The sequence below is a fragment of the Erithacus rubecula genome (genome assembly GCF_903797595.1).
Source record: "Erithacus rubecula genome assembly, chromosome: 20".
NCBI lineage: Eukaryota > Metazoa > Chordata > Aves > Passeriformes > Muscicapidae > Erithacus > Erithacus rubecula.
The window spans coordinates 10908925-10935218 of NC_136672.1; the positions used below are offsets into that span (position 1 = coordinate 10908925).

Below are 26294 nucleotides of genomic sequence, written 5' to 3' on the forward strand. Positions count from 1 at the left end.
CATCAGTGACCCCAAATGGGATCCATCAATGCCCTGTGATCCATCAGTGACCCTGAGTGGAATCCATCAGTGACCCCAAATGGGATCCATCAGTGACCCTGAGTGGAATCCATCAGTGACCCCAAAGGGGATCCATCAATGCCCTCATTGGGATCCATCAGTGACCCCAAAGGGGATCCATCAATGCCCTGATTGGGATCCATCAGTGACCCCAAATGGGATCCATCAGTGACCCCAAATGGGATCCATCAATGCCCTGATTGGGATCCATCAGTGACCCCAAATGGGATCCATCAGTGACTCCAAATGGGATCCATCAATGCCCTGATTGGCATCCATCAGTGACCCTGAGTGGGATCCATCACTGCCCTGAGTGGGATCCATTGTGCCCTGAGTGCCACAGCCCCTCATCCCTGCCAGGACGTGCTCTGGGTGCTCCTCAGTGGGACTCAGCCTTGTCTCCTGCTTTGTGTTGAGCTCTGAGTCCCCCTGTGCCCACCCCTGAGTGCAGCCCCCAGGAGGGACCACACACAGCATCAGCCATCACACCCATCATCACACCCATCACACCCATCACACTGCTCTGATTCACTGCAGCCACCCCCAGAGCCACCCCCGCGGGAGGGGGAAGGGGCACAGCACAGAAATCACACACAGAACACCCTGCTGGGGAGAGAGCACCCTGCTGGGGAGAGAACACCCTGATAGGGCATAGAGAACAACCTGATGGGGGACAGAGAACACCCTGCTGGGGAAAGAACAACCTGATGGGGAGAGAACACCCTGCTGGGGAGAGAACACCCTGATGGGGGACAGAGAACACCCTGCTGGGGAGAGAACACCCTGCTGGGGAGAGAACACCCTGATGGGGGACAGAGAACACCCTGCTGGGGAGAGAACAACCTGATGGGGGACAGAGAACACCCTGCTGGGGAGAGAACACCCTGATGGGGGACAGAGAACACCCTGCTGGGGAGAGAACACCCTGATAGGGGAGAGAACAACCTGACAGGGGAGAGATCACCCTGCTGGGGACGGAAAACACCCTGCTGGGGAGAGAACACCCTGCTGGGGAGAGAGAACACCCGTCAGGGAGGATGGATCAGGAATTCAGGATCCCTTGGGGCCATTTGTGAAGGCAAAGGGAACAGCAGCTCCAGCCCCTCCGTGCCTATGGGAACAGCCTGTTCCCAGCACTGCCACCCCCTCCCACCCACACCCCCCTTCCTCTAGAGAGCAGCAAAGCCTTGCCCAGGGTTGCAAACACCCCCTGGTGCCCCCAGCCCTACCTGCAGCTCCTTGTCTGAGTATTTCTGGGGGTTCTTGCTGCCCTGGCTCTTCTTGCGAAGTTTCTTCAGCTCTGCCTGGCACTTGTCCAGCGAGTCCCCCTTGCTCCTCTGCTCTGTCTGGTATTTCTTCAGTGCAGCCTGGATGCCACAGGAGAAAGTTCTGAGCATTGGCAGCACCTCCTGGTGCCAAGGGGTGGCAGGAGCCAGCAGAGTCCCTGGCAAAGGGGGATTCCCAGAGAGCAAGGCTGTGTGACACCAGGGACACTGGGGCAGGAGCTGTGGCATGGCCTGGCATCCCCCAGCAGGGGTGAGGACACCCAGGGACACCCAAGGACACCCAGGGACACCCAGGGACAGCCAGGGACAGCCAGAGACACCCAGGGACAGTCAGGGACACCCAGCAGGGATGGGGACACTCAGGGACACCCAGGGACACCCAGCAGGCATGGGGACACTCAGGGACACCCAGGGACACCCAGGGACAGCCAGGGACAGCCAGGGACCCCGAGGCCAGGGCTGTGCCAGACTCATACACACAGAACTCACACTCAGGTACCGGGAGTCCAGCTCCACCTTCTGCTCCAGCTGTGTCAGGAGCTCGTTGTGGAAGGACTTGAGCTGCAGGAGAGAGAAAACACACAGTGCTTGGGGAGGGGTGGCAGAGCCTGCCTGGGCAGCTGGAGATGGCACTGGGGAGGGCAGCACAGGCTGAGAGCAGGGAGGGATGGGCTCAGAGAGCCCCAGCAGGGCTGAAGAGGATGCCCAAGCAATGCAGACCCTTTAGAGCTCAGCAAACCCACAGCAGAGGGGCTGGTGTCATCTGGACAAGGCACAGAAAAGCATTTTGCCCAAACAGGGATCCTGGCATGCAGGGCTGGGCACTCACCATCTCCTCCAGCTGGTTCTGGATCTGCCTGTGCACCTCTGCCATCTGGAAGAGCACATCCCCTGCAGAGACAGGACAAGGGGGTTTGAGGGACACCAGGGGACACCCAGGGCTGGGGCAGGCAGCACCTGCTGGCAAGGAGGGGTCCCCAGCCAGAGCCAGGGGGGCTCCTGGGGTACCCCCCGTGCCCACCTTTGGGGAGCTGCAGTGGGCCAAGGCTCACCTGAGACACTCAAACAGGCAAAGCTGGTGAGGCAGGAGGGGCAGAGGATGAGCAGCAGCAGCACCCCAACAGCAGGGCAGCCCTTGCTCCCCAGCCCAGCACAGGGACAGACACAGCCCTGGCACTCAGAGCAGCCACAGGCTGAGCCCTGGGATCCCACTGCAGCCAAGGAGTCCCAGCTCTGCTCTGCCACTTCCTTCCAATGCCCTTTCCCAGTGCAGGACTGCAGCCCCACACCCAGAGCTGTTCCTGGAGGAAGGGCTGTGTCCTGGCTCAGCAGGAGCTGCTGGCTGCAGCCAGACTCACACACAGGAGCATCTTCCAGGAGCAGAGCCAGCACTGAGAGCCCTGTCTCTGCATCAGAGCGAGCCTTGGGGACAGCCCAGCTCTGTCAGCTCTTTCCAGGGCTGACTTTGGAAGCTTTTCCTTCCAGCATGGCAGATTTTAGCCTCCCAAGAGGCTCCCAGCCTCTGTGGAGCTGTTTGGAAATGAAATCCACAATCTCACCGGGGAAAGGGAATGGGTGGGACCCTCTCCCATTCCCAGCCTGTCCCATGTCCCTGGGCACATGGACCATGTGCCAGCTGAGTGTCAACACCCCCAGCTGACCAGAACAACCTGCCTCAGCACTGCTTTGCCCTCCTGGCTGGAGCAATCTGTACTTTGCACCATACACTGTGTCTGCAAACACTAAAATCCCAGCCCTTGGCAGGAGCAGCCCCTGTGCAGCAGTGCCAGACCATGGGCTGGTGGCAGGGCCAGCGTCCCCCTGTGCCCCCTGAGACAGCAGCAGTGTCCCAGCAAGGCAGAGGGGAGCAAATGCCATGCCCACATTCCCCCCGTGGCCTTTCCAGGCTGCTCTGAGGGGCTGAGCCTCCCAGCCAGCACACACAGTCTGCAGTGTCACACTGAGCAGGGACAGCCAGGAAACAGCTCCTGCTCGGGCTGCCACGGCTCAATGGTGGGAAGTGCCTCAATTCCCTCTGCAAGGAGGCCCTGGCTTTGTCAGGGTATCAATGTCATTATTCCCAGAGCTCACACCACCCCCTGTCCCTCTCCCTTCCCGTTTGGCTGGGGGGGAAATCCTGGGAATGCTGGTGTGGGGCTGGACAGGGGCTGGGGCACCCAGAAATGACATCCCTGTCCCCAAATGCAGCCCTGGCTGGGACAGAGGGCTCTGCAGGCTCCTCTGCCAGGGACCTAGCTGGTTCCCAGCAGCCAGGGTGGCTCCTGTGCACTCTCAGCATTGATATCCATCTTTTGGGCTCTGCTTTCTCCTGCACCACCACACCCTCAGCTCCAGCCCCACATCAAAGGCAGCAGGGCACAGCCTTTCCCCCAGCACAGCCTGGCTGTGTCCCAGCCTGGCCAGGCCACTCTGCTGTCCCCCAGCCCAGGGTGGCAGGAAGGCAGCTGGACGCCTGCCCGGAGCCTCCTCAGCTTCCTCCAGAGCCTCTGCCCAGCTCCAGGCTCCCACCACCACTGGAAACCTCACAGGATTTGAGTTAAATGCCCCAAAAGCAGCAGCAGGGTGTGAATTGCCACAGGGCACCCCAATACCTGATTCACAAAAAACCCACGTGGGGCTGACAGACATCACCCCAAACCCAGCCCAGGGATGAAGTTAAACTCTGCTGAGGGATACCAGGGCAGCTGGAAAGCCCAAACAACCCAAAATTGGTATTGGAAAAGAGTCAGTGATGCTGTGCCAGGGGTGAAATCCTGGGGGAGCACCCACGGAGCAGGGTGCAAGGCTGGGGCTGAGGCACAGGGAACACACCCTGGCACCAGCACAGCCACCCCGGCAGGGGAAAAAAAGCCACCTGAACTGGCAGCGAGCAGCAGGACAGCAGCTCAGGTGACCGTGTGAGCCCAACCACACACGGTGCAGGTGCAGGAGCCCGGTGAAGCAGGCAGAGGCGGGCAGGGCAGGGATCGCTCGCTGACTCACGGAGCTGCGGCGGCTCCGGGGCCCTTCCCTTCCCTTCCCTTCCACACCCAGCCCACGGCGGGCAAACTGGTTCTTCCACATCCTCCCACCCCTCCGGCACCGCGGAGCAGCTGCCCCTCCAGGAGGAGAAGCAGTGGCAGCCCAGCTCTCAAGGGTTGCCTTTGGAGCTGTCAGAGACTCAAGGGCATTTTTTTATACCCCCAAAACAGGATGTGGGCCGTTTCTTAGAAAAATACCAACTGTGCATTAACCAAGATTGCTCAGACGGAACCGTGCAGGGCTGCAGCAGCCCGGGCTGTCCTGCAAGGGCAGCAGGAGGAGGTGCTGGCCAGTGGCCAGTGGCCAGTGGTCATCTCCCTGCCCCAGCTCTGGGCTCAGGACTTGGGCACATCTCTTAAAAACCAGCCAGCAACAACCCTGCCCACACAACATCTGGGTGCTGAGATGCGATGCAGCCAAATTTGAGGCAAAACCAAGTGTAGGGAGAGGTGGTGCTTGGGGGGTCACAGCTTAATGGGGGGCACAGTTTAATGGGGGGCACAGCTTAATGGGGGGCACAGTTTAATGGGTGCACAGTTTTAATGGGTGCACAGTTTTAATGGGTGCACAGCTTAATGGGGGGCACAGTTTAATGAGGGCTCTGTGGGCTCAGTGGTCCCCAGAGATCCCAATCTGCCCCAGGCTCACAGGGCAGCACAGGGAGCCCCTCCAGCCCTCTCTGGCTCCATGGGTGCTGCTGCTCCCTGTGGCAGCTGGCAAGATCCGTGTGCAGTGGGAAGGAGACGAGTGTGGGGAAACAATCAGCTTCTCCACGCTGACTCATCCCTTTCCTCTCTCTCTCCACGAGGGTTTCACTTCTGCCAGCCCCAGAGGACTGGGTGATGTGCTGATAATTCGTCAGCGCTGCTCCAGCCCCGCCTGGCACAGCTCGAGGCGTTTTTCATTTGGTTACGAAGAGACCGGGTAGAGGGAAAAGCAGAAGCTTCCCAAGGCAGCCCAGCTTGGGTTTGCAGCTCCCTCAGGCTGGGCAGCTCCATGGACCCTTTCAGCAGGGAAACAGCAGAGCCTGGGGTGTTCTGTGCCCCCCGAGCCCCCCAGTGCTGAGGCAGGAGCTGTACTGGTGGCACTGGTTAGTTCCATACCCTCACACTGCCCAGCCTGGCCCCACATCATCCCATCCCTGCAGCAGCTCCAGAGGGGCAGCAAACACCTCCAGGACCTGGAGCTGGGCACACACCCAGCCAAAACCCCTCCTCAAACCTGCCAAGCCCCAAAAAACCCCTCCTCAAACTTTCCAAACCCCTCAAACCTGCCCAGCCCCCCAGTGCTGATGGCTGGCAGAAAGCAGCCCATGGACACTCACAGCCCCCCTCCATCCCCCCAAAAAAGGAGGGGGCATCCCTGCAGGATGTGCACAGTGCCAGGGCACACAGCAGGTGGGAATCCTGGAAGTTGTCACTGTCACCAGGGAAGGTGGAACCCAGGCATTGCACACATCTGCCACACGCTGGGAGCCCCAGCCAGGCCACATGGTGCTGCAGATGCTCCTTTGCAGCCCTGCAGCATCACACACCCAGCACAGGTTGGTGAGAAGGAGCCTTGGCCGTCTGCTCCTCACGGCAGGGGTGGAGGCAGCAGAAAAACCCCGTCCTAGAGAGGATTGTCTTGGTTTCTGCAGCCTCAGCAAGCCCATTCCTGCAGCTTCCTTCCTTCCCCCAGCACAAAGCTGTCACCCACGAGGTGTGAAGTGCATCGTTAAGCCCAAATTTAAAGGATGGGCAGAAAGATCTCGGCTCCCAGCAGGAGCTCACCTCCAGAGCAGGGACACTCCAGCACAAATCACAGGGAAATATTTCCTGGAGTTCTGTGTCAGCCTGGCCACTGCTCTGGGTGGCTCCCAGGGGACACCAGCAGCAATCCTGGTCCCAAACCACAGCAGCTCCAGCAGCCCCGTGTCCCTGGGCTCCAGGGTGACCTTTGGCACTGAGGGATCTATATCTGCACCTCCAGGAAGCATCTACCCGAAACAAGCACCAATCCAATTAACAGATTAATCCCTGCTCCCGGAGGATCTGCTGCAGCAGAATCTGAGCCACCGGGGCTGCAGGGGAAAACCCCTGGAGCCCTGAAGTGCCCAAAATCAGGGCTTGGAGCAAGGGGAGAGTGCCAAGTATCCCTGCCCATGGCAGGGGTGGAGCTGGATGAGCTGCACGAATCTCACCCAGGCCATGAAGGTGCCACTTCCCGGTTTCATTGTGGAGACACAAAGCCACGACTTCAGCTCAACAATGGCTGAGTAACTCCTGCCTGTGCTGCCCTTTCCCAGGGTGTGTCACCAGCAGGGACCAAGGCACCTCCCAGGAGCAGAACCCACCTGGATGCAGCCCTGGAGCTGCTTCCTGCAGGTGCTGCCCAGCCCAGCATCCCGGGGGGAATCTCCAGCTCTGCTCAGCAGCACCAGAAAACCCCTTTCCATGACTTTGCCATGGCCTGGATTCCAAGGAGGACAAAAGAATTGAGCAGCATCCAAGGGACTGAGGCAGGAGCTGGGCTGGGGCCAAAGGCACCTGAGGACTCCTGGAAGGGGCTACAAACCTTCCCTGGGCACACACAGGCTCCTGACAGCAGCTCATCCTCCTAAAGCCACTGCCAGAGCCACCAAGGGGTGAAGAACAGCCCCAGCAGCCTCCCAGGGCACAGCCCTGACCCCAAATTCCAGGGTTTGGCCAGCAGGGCACTGCACAGAGCAAACCCAGCAGCACTGGGGTCAGGAGCACCCCAGAGCCTGACTCTGCACACCCCAAATGCAGCAGTGGGGCTCAGACAGCCCCAGCAGCTGAGAACAGCCCCAGAGCCGATTAGGGCCCCAGTGCATGACTGCTGCTATTATGGCCACTTCTCCATTCCCACACAGGATTATCCTGTCTACACACAGCTCCCAAAATCTGATGGGGAATTCAGAAAAAATGCACAGTGCTAAGCAGCCCCAGGGGCTGAGGCCAGAGCAGAGCTCCAGAGGGCTCTGAGTCCCACCAGACAAACCTGCAGCACTGCTGGCATCACTGGGCTGGGGTCAGGGCACCATTAAAGCACCCAGGTGAGGTGAGGGGGTCTGGAGGCAGAACAATTATCTCAGATTTTTGTCCATGGAGGTTGGGAAGGTGAGCTGCAATCCTGTGGCCTTGGATGACACCTTGAAGCAGTTATCCCTATAAAATCATGGAATAAAATCCCACTCAGAGAGGGAGCTGAGGGGCACAACATTAATGGAAGCAGCATTGAGAGAATTCCTGTTCACTGTTCTAAAATGAATTCCCCATCCCTGGGAGTGCCCAAGGCCAGGCTGGACAGGGCTTGGAGCACCCTGGGATGGTGGAAGGTGTCCCTGCCCTGGCAGGGGGGCATTGGATGGGCTTTCAGGTCCCTTCCAGCCCAAACCAGGCTGGGATGCTCTGAAATAACCCAGAGCCCCTTTCTGGCACTATCAGCATTCCCAGCCCAGGGAGTGATAAGACAAAGGTGTTCCTAGGAAAAGCTGCCCCAACCCAGAGCCTTTCTCAGCCCCTGTTTACACATCTGCTGGGAGGGGGCCTGTCCCAGCTGTTATCAGCTCCACTGAGCTGCAGCCAGAAATTTTATCTCAACTTTCTCCTGCCTGGAGCAGCTGCCACAGCAAATATCAGCAGAGCACGAGGCTGAGCTGCCAGGAGCTCCCTGGGATGTGCCCACAGCAGGAGCAGTGATTTGGAAACATCTGCAACCCCCAAACACCCGAGCCACACACGGGGAGAGGCAGCAAGGACATCAAACCCTTGTCCTGTGATGGGGAACCAGGAGCAGAAGACCCCAAATCCAGGTGAGAAGTGTGAGCACACCTGGAGCTGCTCTGAAGAGCCAGCAGGGTGGGGGGGTCGCCAGGCTCCTGCCCCCTCTGCCCCAAAAGTGCCCTGCAGGAGGGCAGAGTTGGGTGTCCCCCAGCCCCAGAGAGGCTGAGGCAGCTCCTCGCAGGCTCTGCAGCACACAAGGCTCTTTGTTTTATTTATTAAACACAAGCAGATTGCTCCAGGCAGCTTTAATCCACGACTCGGTTTCCATAGACACTTTACTGCTTTCCCAGCACAATTGTGAGGCAGCAGCAGGGCTGGGGGGAGCGGGGTCTGACACAAACCCCAGCCCAGGGGCTGCTCCCCGACTCCTTCTGCCTTTAGAGTCGTTTCAGCTCAACCTCTCTGGTAATTGCCTGCCCCGGAGAGATGCTTTAATGAGCATTTGCCATGGCTGCTGAGGCAGAGCTGGGGGAGGGATGGAGGGGGAGGAGGAGGAGGAGGAGGAGGAGGGGCTCACCTGGGACTGCACAGACACGAGACCCAGCCCCATCCCAGTCCATGAGAGCCTTAACAAGGTGCAGCATCCCAGGGGGAGCTGGGACAGACACCTGGAACCATGGGGGGAACTGGGACAGACACCTGGAACCATGGGGGGAACTGGGACAGACACCTGGAACCATGGGGGGCACCTCAAACCATGGGGGGAACTGGGGGGGTCACCACAGGTGTGAGGAGGGAGGGCACAGGGCCATGCCTGGGCAGCAGGGACACTGGAAAAGCAGCTCCCAGAGGATTCAGTGGGGAAAGGAGTGTGAGAAAGGGGAAGGAGGCAGAGCCACAGCTCGTGACTTTGCCACTGACTGGGCAAACACCAGCCCCTGGCACAGGGCACAGGGCAGAGCTGCTGCACCCAGGGCTCAGGGTGACCCCCAGCACAGCCCCTGCCCCTTCCCACGTCCCTCCCTCTCCCCTTCCCCTCCAGAAGCCCCTGGGGCAGCTCAGCCCCAGCTCCTGCCCAAAATCTGCTGCTCCTCCTTCGCCAAGCGAGCAAAAACCAGCACGAAGCTGCTCTCCAAAAACAGAGCACCAGGGGGTTTTCCAGAGTGCATTAACAGGAAATACAGTCACAGGACAAGGCAGGGCCAGCCCCACACTGAGCTCCTTCTCCCCAGGCCTGTTCCATTCCTGGGCTGGCAATCTGCAATTCCACTGAGCAGCAAACTGGGGACTTACCCAATTCTTTCGATCCTTGGCTTTCACTGGCCAACTCTCCCATCTTCACCAGAGCATCAAAGTACCCTTTTGCTGCATATGTCATGCCTAAAAAGCACCAAAAAAATGGAGGTGATGTTCTCCTCCATGCTGTTAGAACTCCTGGGGCACTGAGGAGATGCTGGACACTAAAACAGGCATTACCTCAAAGGGCTTAACCCCACGGGGAGGGAGCACAGAGCAAAGAGAGGAAAAATGAGCACAGAAAGCTGGAGCAGAGAGATTACAGGGTAATTTAGGATTAAAAAAGGTACGTGCAGGACTGTGGTGGCTTTCACTGCAGTGCAAGCATCAGGCTGCTAATGCTGCTCAGAGAAATCGCTGCGGAATAATTGAATATCACAGACTTTCATTATAGTTCAGCCTTGTTTGTTGACATTCCAGCTACACACTTGACTCTAATCAGATAAGCAGGGGGTTTCCTCTAATCACAGAACACGCTGTACAGCCCCAGCTCCAGCCTTCCAACGCTGCCTCTGCTCTGCCTGCTGCTCTCTGTGCTGCTCTCTGTGCTGCCCCAGCTCTGGGATCCAGGGGGAAGGATGAGCCAAGCTCAAAACTGCAGGAAGGTCCTTGGCTCCACAGCAGGGATGTGGGAAAAGCACAAACCCAGTGATGACACTGCTTATCCCCAGTGCCAGGGCGGGGTGGGATGGGACAGCACAGATCCACCTCCCAGGTGAGCACAGCTGAGTTACCAGGAGAGCATTTCAGAAGAATAAATGAAAAACACAGTCCCAAGGGTAAGCAGCTCTTGTCAGACCCTCCCCCTTCTCAGCAGGGAAAAGCACCCCCAAATCAGGACCCCCAGTGTGCTGGAATTCCCAGGAATTTCTGTGAACTTCCCTGGGATCAGAGTCTGCAGCCCCTGGGCACTGCACCGGGCACGTCCCACCACGGCTGGGTGAGCCATTAAATCCCAGTTCAAACCAGTGCCAGAGCTGGCAGGACGCTGTGTCCAGGGCACCTGGGACAGGGGGAGGGATCAAAAACCCTCATGGAAACAGCCCCTGGCTGGTGGGAAAGAAAAGGTGCTGCAGGCAGAGAGCAGGAGCAGCCATCCTTCCAAAGGCTGCTCCCAAACCCAGCACTGCAGGGCAGGAGGCACCAGAGGGGTTTTCCCTGCTGGCTGAAGATGATGGCAGACTCTCCCCCACGGGCATTTGCACTGGGATTATTCCAAAATAAAATCCAGGAGACACGTGCAGCTCTGAAGGGAGCAGAGCCCTGCCTGGAAAAACACAGCCCTGGGTAGAGCCAAGCTTAAACCTCCTTAAAACCCAGCTGAGGGAGGCCCAGGCAGTGCACAAAGCCAGTTTAAAAAATAGTCCATTATGGGGTTTAATCTATTCCTAGCTTCCTTTTGATCACTTAAATCTACACCTCCCTAATGACTCCCAATAGGATCCTGCATTCCCAATCAAGAGCTGCCAAGGCTTTTCCCTTCTCTTCATTCTTCTGGCAATTTAAACATTTCATAAACACCTCTTTAAACAAAGCTGAAAATCTCAATTCCTGATATTTTAAACAAACATTTGAAGATGAACTGTGTGGAGATGTGTTTTGTTGCCCTGCTGCCTCCCAGCATTTTTCTCCCTGGAATCCCTCCCACACCCATGGCCTTGCACATCCCAAGTGGTCCAAGAACCTTCCTCCAAGTTCCTTCCCCATGTGAACAAGGAACTTTTCAACACAACCCAAACGATTTCATGCAAAAAACAAAGGTTTTCCAGCTTTTCCCCCTCCCTGGCAGCCCCAGGGTCACTTACTTGCTAAGGCTTTTTCATAGGTCTTCCCCATAGAAATGAAATTCCTGAGGCTGGGGTTGAACTGCTCCATGATGGTCTAAAGGGAAGAGAACATGGCTGGGATTAACAGGGTGGTGGGAAGTGAGCAGCTCCATGCTCAACCCTGTCCTGACAAACACCAAAAAGCAAAAAAATCCCCCCAGCCCCAGGATCCTCCATCCTGCAGCTTCACTGAGGAGGAACAAGCTGGGCTGGAGGGGGCTCTGCAGTGCCCCAGCATGAGCTGCCTCCCCACGAGAGGAAAGTGAGTGCCCCAAACAGAAAATTACCAGATGTGGCAAAAATCAGCTCAATAACAGTGTAAGTGGCTGTTGGGGGCAGCAGCAGCCCCAGAGCAGGGGGTGACCCTGGGGATGGGGAGCTCCCAGTGCAGCAGCCCAGCCCAGCAGGGACCAGAGGAGCAGAACTGCAGCTGTGCAGGCAGGGGTGAGGCAGAGCAGAGCCCCCAGCACCCCTGAGCCTGCAGGAGCCACACCTGGCTGCCCCAGCCTGGGGCACTGCCCACCTGCCCACCCCAGCCCCAGGGGCACTGCCCACCTCAGCCTGGGGCACTGCCCACCTGCCCACACCTGCCCAGGGGGAGGTGAACAGGCAGCCTGAGCTGCTCCTGCCCAGCTCCCAGGCCCTCAGACAGGGTGGGGGCAGCAATAATCGGCTCAGGGAGGAGAAGAAGGGCTCTTTGTGTGCTGGGCCTGCAGCCACAGCCCCTGGCAGGGCCCTCACCCCACTCTGATCCCAGCCCTGGGCAGGCACAGCCTCCATCCCCTCCTGGGCATCCTTGGGTCCAACCCAGCCCCTGAGCTGCTCCCGGCTCCCTGCCCCACCTTGGGGACACCCTCCCACCAAGGTGCCCCCAGAACCTGGAGCTCAGAGCCTGGATGTGCCTGAGGAGGATGCACAGGGGGGATTCCTGCTGGAATGGGGGCTCTGCACCCCCAGGCTGCTGGCAGAGCCCCACCCCGGGCAGGGAGGGAAGACAGGCAGACACTTAGAGGGAATAAGCTGATTAAGCATCTGTCACCTCATCTGAGGCTGCCCCAACACTATAAAGCTCATTTTCTGCCCGAGGCATTTTTATCCCAGTTCCTGCTGCCCGCTCCTCCAGGCTGCCAGTTGAATTTTCTCCACACGTGTGCAGGGCTCAGGCAGAGCCCTCCTGGCTCCAGCACCCTGGCTGGGCTCCTCTGGGCAGGACTCTGTGTGGGGCACTGTCAGAGGGGTGGCACCAGCCCAGTGCTGGCATTTCAGCAGAAATCCTGTGATTTCTGCCTGAGGATGGCTGCAGGGTCCCCAGACCTGTCCCCAACAGCTCCTCACAGCACCAGCCACAACTGCAAAAGGCAGAAGATGATTGACGAGGCTAATGAGGAGCTGCCCCACTAATTAGAGCTGCAGGCCAACAAGGCAGAGCCCCTGAAGTGTTCTGGGGCAGCTCAGAGCAGTTTGGTGGATGTGCTCAGCCTGAAAGGAGAAAAGGAACCTGTAGCAACAAGCCAGGTGTTCTCCAAGGTGTAGGAGACAATTGCAGAGGAGTTAATTAGCAGTGGTGAGGATTGCTCCATCCTGCCCACATCACACTGAACTCAGATCTGTCCCAGAGAGCAGCTGGAGGTTGGGCTCAGTGCCCAGGGCAGGGACAGGGGCACAGACACGTCCCCAGCCTGGAGACCCCCAGCTGCAGCCCAGCCCCAGCACTCTGAGGCTCAGCAGCACTGAAGCAGCAGCAATGTTGGCAGGATTTCTGCAGGGAGGAGGTTTGTTCAGAGGTTGGGAGCAGTGTTTGTGTACGTGGATGTGCACAGGGATATGTAAATAGTGTGATTTTCTCAGCAGTGCCCGTGTAAACACGTCGTCCTGAGCACCAAACCCAGGGAATTAATGATGGAACAGGATCCCCAGATAAAGCATCATCCAAAATTCAGCACATCTTGCCCAAACCAGAGGGAATCAAAGCACAGCCCAGCCCTAGCACTGCTCAGGGCAGGTCCTGCTCCCCACTGATGCACAAGAGACGTTTTAAAACAACAAATAAAGAGATAAAAGCCCCCAAAGGGTCTCATGGAGGGCTGAAGGAGTGGGAAGGTGACTGTGCTGGCCAAATAAAATTCACCAACCCCCAGGAGGAAGTTTGCTGAAAGTGAATGTTTTTAAAACATTGTCTGGAGCCTCCAACAAAAACAGCCTGGCAGGATGAGAGCAGTGAAAAGGGCTCCTCACCCCAGAGATAAAAATAGCCTTTTCCAAGCCTTCCTCTCACTGCCAGGGTGGGAAGGGAAGGTGACTCCAGGGCCTTCACACCCCCCTCCAGGTGAGAGCCAAGGAGAAATAGTGGGAAATGAACAGATTTGTGCTGTGGAATGGCTCAACAGCATCACCCTCACAGGCAGGGATGTGCTGGAGCTGCTCCCCTGGCACCACAGGCATCAGGGGCTCTGGCAGGGCTGTCCCCCACAGCACAGGTGAATCCAGGTTTGCAGGACACCAACAGCAAAGCAAATGTTCAGTCACATCGTGGCAGTGAAAGCAAATCTCATTCTCCCCAGATTTTGCCCCCTCAGCAGCACCCACAAGTTGTTTGCCTTCCATGGGCTGCCTGGGCAGAGTTCAGAAAAACACAGACACAAAACCTGGCAGCCAAGGGTTGAAAGGGCTTTGCTTTGTTCCAGTGTGCTGAATTCCCTGGGTAATACCACTCAGCTCCCCGGGATTGGCACGGCTTTATTCAGCTGCCAAAAATGAAACTAATGCAAAGCACAAGGTCTCCAGGACACGGCCCTGCTCCCCTTGCTGGGGGAAGAGGCAGCAGAAACAAGGTCCCTTTTCTCTCTCTCCCCTCTGAGCACACTCCAGCTGCAGCCAGGATGCCCCAAGCCCATAAGGAAAAGTTTAGAATCATGGAAAAGAATAAAATATCCCGAGCTGGAAGGAGCACAGTTCCCAAATCCTAAGTTTAAGTCCCACTCAAGCTGGAAGTGGACGTGGCTCAGGCAAGTCCTGCCCAGCAGCTGAAGGGCAAAGCTCCCCACACATCCCTGGCTCAAAAACCACACAGATGTGGCACCTGGGGACTGGCTCAGTGGCCTTGGCAGTGCTGGGGGTTGGTTGGTCTCACTGGGCTTTTCCATCCTTCTCAGGGATTCTGTGGCTCCCTGCAGTGCACAGGGACAGCCACAGCTTCCCTGGGTGACCATGGACACCAGGGGATTCTCCTGCCACTGCCACTGCAGAAACAGCTCAGCTCAAAGGAAGTTTTGTGTCTAAATGGGTCAGCCCTGCTCCAGGAGCACCTTCATCATTTTGCTATCAATATTTAATGCCCAGCAAAGCCCAGAGCTGCCTCCTCCATCACAGCTTGTCCTGTCCGGCACCATCAGGAGCAGCCCTGGGGGTTTCAGGAGCCAAGTTTCTGTCAAGAGGAGCCTAGCTGGTAAAATCAGGAAAAAAACTAGTCCCTATCTAAAGGTATTTAGTTTCCCCTGGCTGTCATGCCAGAGGATGAGGGGACCCAAATCTCAGGGCAAGAGCTCTGAACACCTTTGTACCAGGGTCTGGGTTTGAAGAGAACTGGGGTGAGGGTGCACACAGAGCCCCCAACACTCTGGGAACACCCACCAGCACCATCCCTGCAAGGCAGGGCCATCCCCAAGCCCCCAGGGCTGGGATCTCCCCTGAGCAGCCAGAAGGGTCCCCAGCCCCCTCCCCAGGGCCGTGGCACCCTGGGGCTCAGCCCAGAGGAGCTGGGAGCCCTGCCTGCCCCAGCCCTGCCCTGCAACACGAGCAGCAGCACTGAAACCTTAACCAGGAGCAGGCTCAGCACAACAGGGCACGAGGGAGGGCAGAGCTCTGGGGAGCAGCAGGGCTGGGGGACACCTGGAGAGGCAGGAGCTGCTCCCAGCACCTCGGGATCCTCATGTCTGCAGGATCCCCTCTCCAGGAATGCTCTCCCAGTGTGAAAGGGGATGGAGCAGCATTCCCAGCTCAGAGTTCAGTGTGGAGCCTTGGGTGGGAGCAGTGCCACCCATCCCTGGCACGCTCAGAGCCCCCAGGGCTGGGCTGCAGGGAGCAGAGACAGCACAGGACATGGAATTTGGGGTGCCACAGGCTCCTTCCTCCTCTACCAAAGCAGCCTCAGTTTCCTTCCTGAACCACCTGAGGAAGAATCATTCCCATCCCTCTGGACCTGGAATCCTTCTGGACCTGGACATGAGGAGAGGCTGTGGCACCACAGTACCATGGATTACAGCTGATGGGGAGCAAAGCAGCCCCGGGAATTCTGTCCACCTTCCTGCACCACAATTCAAGCTTCGAGCTCGGGGTGCTGTTAGGCAAACAGCTCCTCTACTCACACACCACTGCAAACCCATCTTCTGCACAAAAAATGGCTTTAAAATGAAATGGAGGTTGGGCTGCAAACGGCAATAATCTCATCTGGCAGGAGGAGACAGAGCTGTCTTTGGGGGAAGGAAGAATTGCCAGTCCCTGCTTTGTGCAAAAAGACAATCCGGAGCAGAGGGAGCTGCCCGAGCCCAGAGCCCGTCCCGGCTCCAGCCCGGGGTCCCGCAGTGAATCAGCAGCAGCAAAGGTGGGATTACGTTGGCGGGAGGTGCCAGCAGCCTCCGTCTCCCTCTGTAATTACTCCCCGTGTGTAGGCAGCTGCCTGTAGTGGCAGCATCGGCTCGGGGGCGGCTGACAGCTCCTCCACCAGCTCATTAGCACAGTCACTCCGAGGGTGAGCGCTGCTGCTGCTGGAAAACCATGACAATGGGCTCCCCGAGCAGAACGCCTGGGGAACGCCGAGCGGTGCCGGCCACGGAGCTGCTGCCAGACCCGCCGAGACGCCACGGGGGGAGCAAAGAAGGGTCAGCGACCCACCCTGGGCTCCCACGGGTCACTGGCATCGTCCCCTCCTGGGCGGGCCCATGGCAGAGCTCAGGCTCCTCCACAGGCTAAGAAAAAATACCTGGGTAATGGGGATTGAAGCACTGGGACTGGTTTTGGATTCGGAGCCTCCAAAGCATAAGGAGATCCAGAAGAGCCCAGTCCCCGAGCCCCAGCTGTCCCACTGGGCTCAGGGTGGCCAAAGTCCTCCAGGGAACAGGGACACGCCAGGTTCTTGCAGGCACCACACACCAAACATCTCCAGAGGCCAAGAAAAGCAGTGCTGGCTTCAAGGAGCCTCTGCTCACCACAGGGAGCACACCCAGAGCCAGGAGCATCCTCCTCCAGCTCCCAGACTCTGACTTGGGGTGAACCCACCAGATTTTCACCATGTCCATCTTCTCATTCCCAGCATCTGGCTGCTGGCACTGGCAGCTCCCGAGGTGTTCAGTGACTGCAGGACACCTGTGGGCTCCTCCCAAGCCCGTGTGTGGCTCTTGGGGCCAAATCACCCCACACCCCCTCTGAGCGAGCTCTGGGCCAAGGGCTCTGCTCTGGCTCTGGCCAGCACTCGCCCCTCAGCCCCCGTTTTTTGGGGGGATGGCCCCACTCCAGAGCACGTGCTGGGACTGCACCCCCTGCGGGCCGTGCCCCGGGAGGTGTGACCTGCTCCCCAAACCTGTCATTAGCCCCGTGCTTCCAGGACTACACACCTCAAACAACAACTGAGTCACCGCTGGGGCTGCTCCCAGCCCCTGGCCCCAGCAGTGCCAAGGCACAAACACCGGCAACACCCTCGGTGCCAGCTCTGCCCCAAAGCAAGGGCAGCCTGCACGGTGGGAACGAGCCCCAAAGACCACAGCAAAATGTCACCAAGATTCAGAGCAGCCAGGATTTCGGGTGCCACAGCCCGGTCTGAACAGCTGTTACACACCAGAATCTCCAAAAACAAGACTTCAGAACTTCCCTGCCTCGGTACTTTTTGTACTACATTCTTTTTTTTTTTTTTTTTTTTTTTTTTCCTGCTCTGTGCTCCCAGGTAACTCAATCCAAGCCCTTAAATCACAGGAAATCGTGCAAGCTTCCCAGTTTAACAAACGACATCCTGCGTTACACGTTAGGCTACAGCAGTTTCTTTAGTCCTGGTCTCAAGACCCAGCAGAGCAGAAACCGCTTCCTTCGGGGGGGAAATTAACCACATAAATTGTTGCATTTTCTCAGGACACCGGGAGCAAAGCAGAAAGGAAAAACAGAGAGATTCCCGAACTCCAGGGATGGGGAAGGCTCTGGTTTGTGGCAGAGCAGCGAGTGACGGCGGCCCCGCTCCGGGGTGATGCGGGGACAGCGCTGCCCACGCCGGGACCGGGGAGGGCTCGGGGTGCCCGGGGAGGGCTCGGGGTGCCCGGGGAAGGCTCGGGGTGCCCCTCGCCCCGCGCTGGCCACGGGCACATCCCAGGAGCGACCCCGACGCCGCCTCCACCCGCGCCCCGCGCCCGCTCTGCCCCCGCGCGTCCCGGGGAGGGGAAATCCAATAATGAAAATAAACTCCGGGAGCGGGAGAAGGGCGAGACGCGGCGCCGGGCACCTGTTGCGGACCCACCTTGTAGACATTCTCGGTGAGGCGGTGCACCTCCTCGGAGCGGGCCATGCCGGCCGGGCCGGGCAGCACCATGGGCGGCGGTGCGGGAGCGCAGCGGGCGGAGCGGGCGGAGCGCGGCGGGGACAGCGCGGAGCGGCGGCCGCGGGGCCTTTTATCAGCTCCCGGGGGCCGCGCCCGCCCCGATCCGCCCCGATCCTCCCAGCCAGCCCCGCACCGCCCCGCACCGCCCCGCGAGGAGGAGCCGGCCCGGCGCGGGGCTGGCGGTGACGGGAGGGATGCCCCATCCCGTGCCCATTCCCCATTCCACAGCCCTTCACGCTCCATGTCCCTCCTCAACCCCATTCCCATTCCGTACCTCACCCCATAGCCCACAACTCCTCATTATCTCCCAGCTTTACCCCATCCCGAAGCACTCGCCGTGCCCTTCATCCCTGAGCTGTCCCACTCTCCAGCCCCCGCTGTACCCCCACCCTTGCTGTACCCCCATCTGGGGCTGTGCCCCATCCCCAGCTGGGCAGTGGGGCTGGGTGAGGAGCAGTTGGATAAGGAAGAGCAGCCTGTGGTTTATGGGGTGTTGGGAAAGAGGGTGCACCTTGCCCAGGGGAGCTGGGAGAGCAGAGGTGGGATGAGCCATCACCCACCCAAGGGATGCTCAGCCCAAGGGTGACCAGCCCTGCCAGCCCTGCCGGCCACCTCGCTGTCCCCAGGCTGTCCCTGGCCAGCCAGGAGCACCAGGATTCCCACGGGACGCTCCTGCCAGAGCTCCTGGCTCTCAGGTCCCTGTGGGACATCCCAGCCGTGCATCCCTGTCCTTCCCATCCCTCAGGCCAACGGCAGTGACTGTCACCCCGTCCTGAGAGACACGAGGAGCAGGCCATGCCCTGGGGCCAGTGGCCCATCCCTGTCCCCTGCCTCGCTGTGCTCCAGAGCTGTAGTTAAATGGAGCCTCATGGCCAGACCAAGCCTCCCTCTCCCTCCTCTCTGCTGTGAGAAGCAGTGAAGCACTTAAGCAGCTGAGGGTGTTATTTTCCATCACATCCATCAGTTCTGAGAACAAGGAGCCCAGGTCGATACCTCGGTCCCAAACCTCCCGTTGTGTTCCCGCTCTCCCTCCCAGCCCTGGCAAGAAGAGCACCGCCAGCAGCTGCTCCCTCTGGCTGCATTTGGGTCCCATTTCTCTTCTGCCTCAGGGTTTCCACACTCCAGAGCACAGCAAAGAATTTACAACCCCTGAGAAGGATTTTTCTCATGTGCCTGGTGTGACCAGTTAACCCTTTCCCACTGGGGCAGAAGAAAGGGAGCAGCTGTGGGACCAGGGGAACAGGACTATCCTGGAGCTGTTCCCAGGGAAATGCTGGGACACCCCAGTGCCACTTTCCCTCTCCATCCCACGTGGCCAGACCACAGGGATGCCTCTCCCTCAGCCAGACACCAGCACCTGGCTGCCTTTCCAGCATCAGTGAAGGATTCAGGATTGAGCATCCAGGAGTAGAGTGCCTCTCCCTGCATCTCCATCACCTTATTTTTAGTTACGTTATGTAAGTTCTTCGCTACGTCATGGATGTGGGGGGTTCTTGCATCTAATTCCAGTGTGACAGCCCAGCAATTCAAACAAGCTGTTCCTCTGGTGAGGAAGATAAAAGGATTTGTAATTTCTGATAATAAAAGAGGCCTTTTGGGACGGCCCTCAGAGAATCTCTTCCATCTAGGCCTGCTCGCAGACAGCCGCTCCACTTTCTCCCCGTGTTCTCCTTCTCCTTATCCCCTGCAATCTGAGTGCTGAAAATCTCTCTCCCTCCCATCTCCGGCTCCCAGAGCGGCTCCATGGCTGGAAGCAGCCAGGGGAGTTCATTTCCCCGCAATCAGAGCCACGTGGAGCGAATTATCCTTGTCGCTGGCTCTGGCCATGTCCCCACCTCGGGGCTGCCCTCGGCCGGGAGCGGCGCCGCCTCCCGCAGCACCCCGGGAATTCTCAGCAGGAAAAACCTGCCGCTGCCTCGTGCCGTAGCATTTGCTTTGATTGCCTTTTTTTTTTTTTTTTTTTTTTTTTCCCTGGTTGCTGCTCGCTGCCTTTTTGTCAGGGTGATTCACTCCCCGGGGCTCGGCGGCAGCTGGAGCGTGCCCAGGGTAACCATGGTGCCAGGGCTGCCGTGGGTACCTGCATCCCTTCTCCGTGTGCCCTTGGCGAGGCGGGAGGGACCCTCGGTGCGGGGGCAGCGCGGGGGAAGCACCGGGAGCAGCGGAGGGATGAGCGGGCTGGCGCCGTCCCGAGCGGGGCCACCCCGGGGTGGCGGCACAGCGGCACCGGCCACCTCCAGCCCCGGGTGGAGCCAAGTTGCTGTGGCAACAATAATTTATGTAATCCACCCCGCTCGGCTGCAGGTGTGGGGAGGAAATTGTGCTATTTTCGAAAGTTTCATTAGGTTCCTTCTTAATTAGCAGCGTGGCATCGCTCCAGAGCTCCCGGCCGGGTCACGCGCCCGGCGCAGGGACGGGGAGCGGGGACGGGACGGGGACAAGGGGGGACGGGGACAAACCCAGGGCAGTGCCAGCCGAGGGCAGCGATGGCCAGGAGCAGTGGCAGCAGCTGCACTGAGGGACAGTTCGGGCCAGCAGCCCCTCTCTGCTCCCAGCTTGGGGACACTCCCTGGGGACACTCTCCCTGCTCCCGAAATTCCCCCCCGGTGGCTGCCAGGGAGGGACAGGGAGGGAGGTGCTGCCCAGGGAGAGACACGGGCATTGCAGGGGCACCAAGAGCTGCCACATGCTCAGCGACTCGGGAAGTGTCCATGGAGAGAGCAGAAATCAAGTTGGGCTGGAATTCCTGGTGCCTTGGAGTGGGATGTGTCACTGGACAGCACAGAGAGGAGGGAGCAGAGGGACCATCATGGCACCCGTGCTGGTTTTTGTCACAGTCCCTGAGAAAATGCTCGAAGTTTCCCAAAGAAGATCCAATCCCAGTTGTTCCAGGTAGTCACTGGGTTCTCCTGGCACTGCCAGGGCAGGACAGAGCAGGCAGGGAACTGGACCAGGCTGAAGAAGCTGCCTCCATCTCCATCTCCCATCAGTCCTGCTGGCTCCCTGGCAGCCCTTGGCTCTGTGTTCCTCCTTTCCAGGGTGTGCTGAAGGGTCAGGCTGAGCCCGGGCAGCCCTGGTGCCCTGCGGGGCCGGGCGGGGCAGGTGTGGACCCGAGTGTTAATGAGATTCTCAGGAGCTGCCTGTGCCGGGGGCCCGGGCAGATGGCTTCTCCATCGGAGCCCTGACATCGCTGCGAGCCCTCCCCGTGCTGTGTCAGCGAGTTCTCATTTCTAAAATAACCTAAACGTGATTTTTCTGACATCTGGGGGCACTGGGGAGTCGCCTAGGTGGGTTTGAGCCAAACCAACCCCTCCTGAGCACAGGATGTGTTTTCCCTGAACACCTCACTCAGTTCTGTCACCTGCCCTCCTCAGGGGGCCCATCATCAAACCCAGGCTGTCCCCCCACTTCCTTTTGAGTGCCTCATTAAGGAGCTGGGCCAGCAAACCCCACACCAGTAGCCAGGTCTTGGAGCATCCTCCCAAACTCAGCCTCCCCTTTGCAGTGCAGCTGTCACTCACCAGGATTCCAGGAGATGCCTGGGACTGACAGTGAGTAGGTTTAGGTTAAACACTGGGAATAAATCCCTCCCTGTGAGGGTGGGGAGCCCCTGGCACAGATTTCCCAGAGAAGCTGTGGCTGCCCTATCCCTGGAGATGTTCCAGGCCGGGTTGGACAGGGCTTGGAGCACCCTGGTCTAGCATAATGTCCCATGAGCTTTAAGGTCCTTTCCAGCCCAGCCCCTTCCATGATTCTGTCCCTGCTGGTGCTGGTGGGAGCTGGTCCCTGAATCATCAGGGGGTCAGGGTTTAGAAGCTGTCCCTGCCTTGGAGATGTCCCCTGTGTGTGCCAGCAGCTCCCAGCATTAAATCCCACCAGCAAACCCAGCAAAGCCTTTTATTGGGGATTAGGCAGGGATGAACAATCCAGGCCCTCACAGTGCAGGGAGGGAGCTGCAGGCCTGGATCCAGCAATTCCCAGCTCCTGCCTCCCACTGGGGACAGTGGGACTCACAAAGTGAGCAGGGATGTTTCACCAAGGGGGAAACTGAGGCACGACAAAGTGCCTGGCCTCTCACCATCCCAGGGTTTCCCTGATCCCGTTGGAAGCAGTTTCTGGGCAAGGCTCCAGCAGGGCAGGGATGGGGGGACAGTTGTGCCCCCTGATGTGACACACGTGTCACTCTGGGCTCGGAGCACCTGGCGCTGCCCATGGCGAGGGCTGCCGAGCCTGGGGACTGGCTGTCCTCCCTGGGGACACTGCTGGCAGTCCCAGAGGGACCCCGGGCCCCCTCTGCTCGCAGCCCCCATCCCTGGCCGTGGGATGCGGGGCTGGGACACTCCTGGTGCCCGCAGCGCCCTGGAGCCCTGGCTGGGGTACAGCCCTGCCCCATGTCCCCCGTGTCCCCCGTGCCCCCCTTGCCACCCGTGTCCCCGTGCCCCCCGTGTCTCCCGTGCCACCCGCGTCCCCCGTGCCCCCCGTGCCCCCCATGTCCCCCGTGTCCCCCGTGCCCCCCGTGTCCCCCGTGCCCCCCGCATCCCCCGTGTCTCCCCTGTCCCCCGCGTCCCCCGTGCCCCCCGTGCCCCCCGTGTCCCCCGTGCCCCCCGTGCCCCCCGCATCCCCCGTGTCTCCCCTGTCCCCCGTGTCTCCCGTGTCTCCCGTTTCCCCCGTGTCTCCCCTGTCCCCCGTTTCCCCCGTGCCCCCCGTGTCCCCCGTGTCCCCCGTGCCCCCCGTGTCCCCCCGTGTCCCCCGTGCCCCGCCACCGGCCGGGCTGGCTGCAGGAGCCCCGGCTGTCCCGGGAGGCTCGCGGGGAGCGCAGGCACAGGGAGGAGCCGGAATGACGGAGGAAATGAGGAGTGGGTGGGAGAACAAAGCGCTGCGGATGCGGAGCTGCGGTGGGGCCGGGGAAGATGGAGACAGACAGCGAGTGGGGATGAGGGAGGCAGGGAGGGAGGCTCTGCCCTGGGGACAGCCGGGGACATCCGTGCTGCCACCCCGGGGACTGGGCAGGCTTGGCAGGGCTCCACAGCAAAGCCAAGCTCTGCTGCGTGTTCTGGGGTCCCCCTCGCTGCCCCAGCCCAGCCCCTGTCCCTGCTCAGCTGCCCCAGCGCCTGTTTCACGAGTGAGTAATGCTGAATTACAGCGCTAAGGAGCTCTCTGGGGATCCTTGGGAATAACAGGAATAGTTTATGCGATTTGCATAATTGGTATGATGGGATTTTGCATCACGTTGCTGAGCTCGGGGAAGCGTCTGGGACAGAGCTGATGTGCTGCTGGGGGCTCTGGGCACTTTGGGGAGCTCTGGGCACTTTTGGGGGCTCTGGGCGCTTTTGGGGGGCTGCCTCCTCCTGCCTAGCCCTGCCTGGGAAGGACCAGCCTGACACAGAAGGGACAGGATCAGGTCCTGCTGCCACCCCCTGCCCATGTCCCCGCTTCTGTCCCTCCAGCTGGCCCTGGGCTGGTCACAGCCCCACAGCCCCTCGGGCACTTTTGCCCATCCCATGGCCACTTGTGATGGCCCAGCCCAGCTCCTGGGAAGCAGCACAAGGCTGGATCTCAGGCCTGAAGGACATGGTGCCAAATTCCCCTGCTCCTGTCCCAGCCCCTGCAGAGCATCTCCAGCCTGGCTGGACACGGCTGCTCCCGGCTCAGAGCTCAGCTCAGCCCTGGCACTGGGCTCAGCTCGTTTCCTCTCTCCCTAATTAATCCCAGAGCCCTGGGCTGTGGCTCCCCCAGCCCCGGAGCAGCCTGGCATGGCTCTGCTGTGCTGCCTGAGTGGCAGGGGACAGGCTGGGGACACCCATCACAGGGCAGCGCTGGCCCTGGGGACACCCGCGACTGGAGGAGCCACATTCCAGGGCAGGGCAGGGCAGGGCAGCCAGTTTGGGGCAGCAGCAGCGGTGACAGGGACAAATGCCACCTCCCAGCACCCCTTCCACCCATCTCCAAGGATCCTGTGTCCCCCAGGAGCAGGAATTGTGGCTCCTACGTCAGAGCTGAGGCGTTCCAGCCCTGCCAAGCACCACTGCTCACCGGCAGCTCCCGTCTGGCAGCAGCAGCCAGCAAAGGTCACATTCCCGGCCCTGCTCGGACAGACCTGCTTTGTTCCCAGCCCTGCTCTAATTAGGAAATTGCACTGATTTTTTTTCCCACAGTTGAACTATCAAAACTTGGGTTTGTTCCCTGCCAAAGCCTCTTCTGTGGCTCTGCTGGTGACTCAGCGTGACACCAGGGCACTGAAAATACGGAGAGGGAAAGGGAAGGAGCCAGTGGTTGGTTCCCAGTGTGTCCCAGTGGGCAGCTGGGATGGGGGGGGTGGCACTGCAAGGTCGAGCTCCCCAGTGGTGTCCCCAAGTGTGGGAAGCATCCCTGGTACTCCCACACAGGGCAGGGCAAGCTCAGGGTGTGGATAATGAAGAGGAGGAGGAAGATGAAAGATTCTCACCAAGCTGTGCCTTGCTCCGAGTGTTTGCCAGAGAGGTTGGGGACAAGGGACACTGTGAGTTCATTCCCTGGGCTGGGAGCTGAGGGGGGACAGGCAGAGCCCCCAGGGCCTCTGAGCCTGGGCAGGCAGGGCCAGATGAGAGGCCCAGGGATCTGACACCTCCCGGGCTCCCAGCCCTGATTTGTTTTCCATGGGTGTTCCAGGAAACACGGGAGGCAGCAGAGCATGACAGTGAGCCAGGGGTGCAGCCGTGTTGGGGAGCAGCTCTTTGGGGCTGGGCAGCTGCTTTGGGGCTGAGCAGCTGTTTGGGGCTGGGGGCAGCTGTTTGGGGCTGGGGGCAGCTGTTTGGGGCTGGGGGCAGCTGTTTGGGGCTGGGCTGGCAGCCCCCCTCCCTGGCAGTGCTGCCATCCAGCTGTGTTGGCATAGAAACTGCCAGGGCTCTGCCACTGCCTCCCGTTACACAATTCCCTCAGAGCTGGGGAAGGGGCTGCTGAGGAGGGGAGGCAGCCCCAGGCTGTGCCCCAAACCAGCCCTGAGCCAGCTGTGGGGGTGGCTGGGGAGGGAATGGGGCTGGTGCCCAGCTGCCTCTGGACAGCAGCAGTGAGAGTCTATTCAAAGGCACTGCTGCTTGCATAATGCTGCCTGAACTCCTGCTCCCCCCAGCCTCATCCCTCACTCCTGGGCTGCTGGGTGAAGGCTCTGGCTGGGCAGATCCCAAGGGATGGGGCAGTGTCCCCATGGAACAGGGAGTGTCCCTGTGTTGGGCAGCAGCATCTCCCAGCAGAGCTCCTCATCTCCCCAGCCCCACACTGCCACTCCAACTGTTGGGAACAGCCCAGAGATCCAGAGGAGTGTCAGAATTCCCTGTCACTGTCACACGTGCTGTGCCTGGCCCTGCCCTGGCAGGTTTGTCCCGTGGCAGAACCTGTGCAGGGGCTGCAGGGAGGGAGCAGGGGCAGCAGCCAAGGCAGGAGCCTGAGGTTTGTTGCTGTTCTCCAGGGTTTAATTAACAGCCAGCAGCACTGCCTCCACACTCCTCTCACTCAACATCTGGCCAAATCAAACACAGCTGGAAGAGCTGTGTGTGCAGCCCTGCTGGCAGCAGCCTCCCACCCACTGCCACAGCTCGGGCAGGGGCAGTGCTCACGAACACCCCAAACTCAGCACAGCTGCTTTCCCAGGGCCCAGCAGGAGACACAAACCCAGAGCAAGCAGGGAGCAGCTGCTGGCCAAGCACAGCCAGAGGCTCAGAACATCCCAGAACATCCCAGCTGGGGCCTCACCCCGAGCGTGGGGCGTCCCCAGCCCTGTGCCCATCCCAAACGGGGACAGTGACACCCGGGGCTTGGCTGGGGTGGCTGCAAGTCCTTGGGGATGGAAGCACAAAGCCCCACAGAGGGAGGCACGGGGACAGGACAGTGAGGTCCCTCAGGAGGGACACTGAGTCAGGGCCAGGCCTGTCCCAGCACTGTCACCTCCCAGGGCCACCCAGGCAAACAGGATTGTTTGTGTCACCCTGGGAGCCTGCCCACGTGTCCCAGGAGCAGGGAGCAAGGAGGGCAGGGAGGAGGGAGATCCAGAACACTCCCTGTGCACACAGAGGCTGGAGAGGAGTCCCTGCAGCCACTGGAGGCAGTTTATTGTCACAGGGCAGCACAGAGGTCACAGCCCACCCCGGCCCTTCCTCCCAGTCAGACCTGGCTCCAGCTGCTGGGACAGGGATTAGCAGAGGAGGCTGTGGCCAATCTGCTCCCAACTGCCCTGTGGGATCAGAAATTGGCCTCTCCACTGGGCAAGGACTGGAAGGAGCTGCATTAACCCCTTCAGCACCAGCCCCACTCCCTCCCCACACCCCGGGCTGGCTCACCCCTCCTGCTGCCAGGACATTCAGCAGAAGGAAAGCAGAGCAGAGGGACTGCAGCACACCCTCCTCATCCCTCCCCTGGCAATGGCAATCCCAGGGAACAGGGATTTCCCAGAGCACCTGCAGTGGACCTGGGCTCCAGGACAGATCCCTTCCAGGCCTTGCAGGCAGTG

General features: G+C 59.8%; 1 protein-coding gene across 7 annotated transcripts in view; it reads right to left on the minus strand.

The window, feature by feature from the left end:
* The window catches only part of BAIAP2 (BAR/IMD domain containing adaptor protein 2), a gene marked incomplete at its 3' end in the record, with an annotated part of 32936 nt that extends 15053 nt beyond the window's left edge, over positions 1-17883 (minus strand). For all 7 annotated transcript variants that reach the window (XM_079323701.1, XM_079323700.1, XM_079323703.1 and 4 more), the window contains exons 1-6: positions 17735-17883; positions 11218-11293; positions 9410-9496; positions 2176-2237; positions 1836-1907; positions 1290-1427 (exon numbers count right to left, since the gene is read on the minus strand). In XM_079323701.1, the coding sequence (XP_079179827.1) occupies positions 1290-1427; positions 1836-1907; positions 2176-2237; positions 9410-9496; positions 11218-11293; positions 17735-17806 (507 nt within the window). In that variant the 5' untranslated portion in view covers positions 17807-17883. The remainder of the gene's footprint in view (positions 1-1289; positions 1428-1835; positions 1908-2175; positions 2238-9409; positions 9497-11217; positions 11294-17734) is intronic.
* Between the last annotated feature and the right edge of the window lie 8411 nt (positions 17884-26294).